This window comes from Antrostomus carolinensis, unplaced genomic scaffold, assembly GCF_000700745.2.
Source record: "Antrostomus carolinensis isolate BGI_N321 unplaced genomic scaffold, ASM70074v2 scaffold44903, whole genome shotgun sequence".
Classification (NCBI taxonomy): domain Eukaryota; kingdom Metazoa; phylum Chordata; class Aves; order Caprimulgiformes; family Caprimulgidae; genus Antrostomus; species Antrostomus carolinensis.
Genome location: NW_010306682.1, coordinates 1 through 4,037, shown reverse-complemented (window position 1 = coordinate 4,037; position 4,037 = coordinate 1). Strand labels below are relative to the sequence as shown.

The window sequence follows — 4,037 nt, the reverse complement described above, 5'->3', positions numbered from 1 at the left end:
TGTGTGTGTGTGCAAATATGAGCTATGTGATGTACCATGAATCAAAACTATTGTTTTAGGAAACACCATGTGTTCCAGCAGCAGACTTGGTATGAATTTATACATTTGTTTTAGGTTTTGTGGATTTTTTCCCTCTTTGTAGGATATGGGTCCTCACATCTTCCAGACTTGTCCCTCTGCAAACTATTTTGACTGCAAAGCAATGTCCATTGGTGCTCGTTCACAGTCAGCACGAACTTACTTGGAGAGACACATGACTGAGTTTACTGACTGTGAGTAATGAAGCCATGTCTATCTAATGGTATTTGTAATTATGCAGTTTTTCTGCTGCTGCTCCGTTCTTTTGCATTTAGTAAGGCAAGAAGATAAATTTGGACAGCCAAGTTTGGCATAAGGGTAAACCTGCATCAAGATGAAAGTGGTAAAGCAAATATTACAAATCTTCATGTCTTAACATCTAAATGCTTATTATATCTAATGAAAAGAGAAGTTGTGCTCAGAAAAACAGAGGAAAGGCCTCTGCCCTCTTTAACCCAGGGAAAGAACAATTCTTTCCATATCAGAGCAGGGACAGTATGTCAGGGCAGTTATTTAGGTGATGGCGTTTAAAATGGTGAATTTATTTTTATATGAAGCAGTGATGAGGAGGCGACTGAATGGCTTCTTAGGCAAAAAGTAGTGTGGTTATCACTGCACTGGAGGCAGAGCAGGTGCCAAAACCAGACGTGTCCAGACTCAAAAGTAGGGAAGGGTTGGTTTCTCAGGGTATATATTTTTATAACCAACGCTGTGATTAGTACCAGTAGTACTGAAGGAGCGGAGTTCTGGAAGTCAGGCGAGCCAGGGTGTCTTTCTTGTTGAGTAGGAAGAAGGGGAAGTGAGTGTCTAGAGATGTATTTAACATGTATTTAGTAAATGTCTTTGATTTCATTTTAAGGTAATCTAAATGAGCTAGTTAAACATGGACTGCGTGCCCTCAGAGAGACTCTTCCTGCTTAACAGGATCTGACCACCAAGGTAAATACCAGGTTTTCTTAACAAGAATTTTTCCTGCCGTTGTTATTAGAAATTACTGTGAGAAAATTCATATAAGATATAGCTGGCACTGAAATTTGGAAGCTGAACACTGGTAGATAGTATCATCTTCATTTCATACGTCAGCATTTTATTTACAGTTTCCTTAATTATCTCAGATTTAATTTTCTTAAAAAATATACTTTCTCTAAATAAGACATTGTTTCCCTGGTTACTTTGTTCTATTTTAGACTTTGTTCAGTGTTTAAGATACGTTACATGCAAGTAGAATCATGACTTTGCATTGTAAGCACAGTCAGTAATTCACCTGGGAGGTGAGGGAAGGTGATGCACAAGCAGTTGATTGAGTATCCTCAGCATCAAGTTGAAGAAGTTGCAGAAGCTTTTGACAATGAATTGGGGAACTGTTGAACAAGAAAATTTTAAGGATTTCCATTAGTTGGTGTTCTGCTTGTGGCTGATCTACCCTTTTCCATGTTTAAATTATTTTATTCTTAGCCCACCTTGTCTTTTAAAAGTTAAAATAATAATGCAAAATAAGATTAAAGTGTGGAAAAAATCATATATGCTATTAAAAATAAAACAAAAAATTGAAAGAAATTGAAGTCCTTGAAAATTGACTTTACTTACAAGATTCTGAAACATGGTAGCTTTTGTAGGGAGTAAACCTGCCTCCCTTTCCTTTTCTAGTACAACCTAACAAAGAAGGAGCCTCTCAAAATTTCCTGTTTTCCTTAAGTAGACACAAACAACACAATGAGTCTCTCTATCATAGGAGGAAACTTCTACCCATTTCACAGGCAAAGCTGTAAAGCCACAGAGTTACCAGCAGAAAAATGCTTCTCACTTTTTTCAAAACTTTGCTTAACAGAACGTTTCCATTGGAATTGTTGGCAAAGACATGGAGTTCACCATCTATGACGATGATGATGTAGCACCATTCCTAGAAGGTCTTGAGGAGAGACCACAGAGAAAGGTATGTGTGTTAGATATGAATAAATAGGCCTTGCTGAAAGACAACACTTTTTAAATACGACACATCCCATTTATGTTTACAACATTGAATGCTCTCTAATATTATAGTAGAGTTTTAGGAGTGTGCAAACCATATAATCTTAGCTGAGACTGAGATGCCTATTGAATCGATACATGCTGAGTTGTTGACAGTTACCTTCTTTCCTCATCTATGATCAAGTACTGGTTTTCATTTTTTTGTGGGAGCATGGGCTGCCTGTGTTTCTCATGCCTGCCCCAGGATGCATTTTTAGTTGTCTAATTACCAGCTCTGTCCTGCTCCATGCTTAATTTGGGTAACACTGCTTTGTGAGCTGTGTGCTGACACGAGCCACATGGTGCACTCATGATGCTCAGTCCAGGATAAAGCTGATCTGTCAAGTGTTGTTTTCTGCCCTTTTATAATATATATTTTTTTCTCTCTTCAAGCTTGCTCCGCCTGCTGACGAACCTGCAGAAAAGGCAGAGGAGCCCATGGAGCACTAGTTGGTGGATGAGTTCCTCTGTGTTAATGTATGTCTAATTATACAGGAACATTTATCCATTTGCTGGTAACTTTATCCTCGCCTATATGCGTTTTATGCTGATACATTCTGAGGATTACTCTTAAGAAAGAAACCAACCCACCTATCCTTAAAAGGTAGACAGGAGGTCACAATTGGGTGTATTTTCTTTGACAGGAAAGGTGTAATCATTTTCTAAATAGTACATGATACTGTTTTTTAATGAAAAGCATACTGTCTTTAACTTGTAAGGACAAGTGGAAATAAATCACTTTCTTGGAATCTGCTGTGGGTTTGGTTTTCTTGCTCTGAACAAACACCTATTCCAATACTTCTGTCATATCAAAGTGCCATCATGTGTTTGTCCATTTGTCAATGCGAGCTTTTACTTACTGTGTATAAACATGGTTCCCTTGGAAACTTGAACTGAGAGGACTTCAAAATGCCTACAGAATGTTGTGGAACAAATAGGATGTAGCATGTTGTCATTGTCTCAAACTTAACTTGAAAAGACATTTCTGGTTGTGAGTGTTTGCCAGGAGCTTTGTAGGCTGAATAAGCGTGAAGCTGCCAGCCAGCTTGTGCTCTGGTTTTTTTGAGTTCTCTGCTTTAGTAAACCCCAGCTCACGTGGAACCAGAACGAATCATTTTATTTCTTTAGAGCTATCAGACAGCCATGTCCTAGCGAAGGGCTTTCAGCTCACTAATGGCCTAAATTGAAGTAACGAGGGAAACACAAAATTCCCATGAGCTATGGAGTCTCTACACGGCTGCTGACTCAACAGGCTCCGCAGGGCTCTGTCCCTCCCCACCCTCTGATGGGCCCCTGGTGCCTGTTTGCATTCCAGCTGGATGCCACAAAATTTGGGGCTGACAGTGAATTCTTTAGGGACACCTGGCAGGGCAGCACAGCGTGTCTGTGCTTCCTATGTGCAGAATGGGTGTGACGCTGTATTTTAGGCAAAATTAGTTTGGCGTTATGTTTGTTTTCATTTTCCATATTGGATCATTCCATTAGAATTATTCTAAGAAATAAATACAGTGAAAAGGATAAGAACCAAGTTTTTTGGGGTGAACTGATAGAGGGGCTTGATATCCTGTTCAGTGTACTTTAAAAAAAGCAAAAGACTAAAACACTCAGTCTTGTCTTTTATTAATTAATAAAGCATGGTGCTGCTTTGAACAGACCGGGAGGACTGTGTTGAATCTATTTCATTAGTTAAATCGTGACAATAGTCACGGAACGGGCGTGTCAGGGCTGCGTGTTCGGTTTGAAGCACTCAGAGTTGCTTTTCATTTTAGTTTTTCCTTTTCTGTTACTGTTTTTTAAATTATTTTTCCATTATTATTTCCTGTATTGTTTTTCTTTTCTCTTTCCCCGTGTTTTTCCCGTTTACCCCGTTACCTTCCCGTTACTAGTTTTCCGGAAGGTAAAAATACTGACCCCGCCCTCCTACGGGGCCGTGACGTCAGAGGGAGAAGCCC

The 4,037-nt window shown here is 39.3% G+C and overlaps 1 protein-coding gene across 1 annotated transcript; it reads left to right on the top strand.

The window, feature by feature from the left end:
• Positions 1 to 142: 142 nt before the first annotated feature.
• Positions 143 to 2,535, top strand: LOC104522813 (proteasome subunit alpha type-1-like; the record flags this gene model as incomplete). The annotated part of the gene is given in 4 exon segments (XM_010165196.1): positions 143 to 272; positions 938 to 1,017; positions 1,907 to 2,011; positions 2,479 to 2,535. Coding segments are annotated over 4 exon segments (372 nt in total), but the record flags the coding sequence as incomplete, so codon positions are not given.
• Positions 2,536 to 4,037: the final 1,502 nt, after the last annotated feature.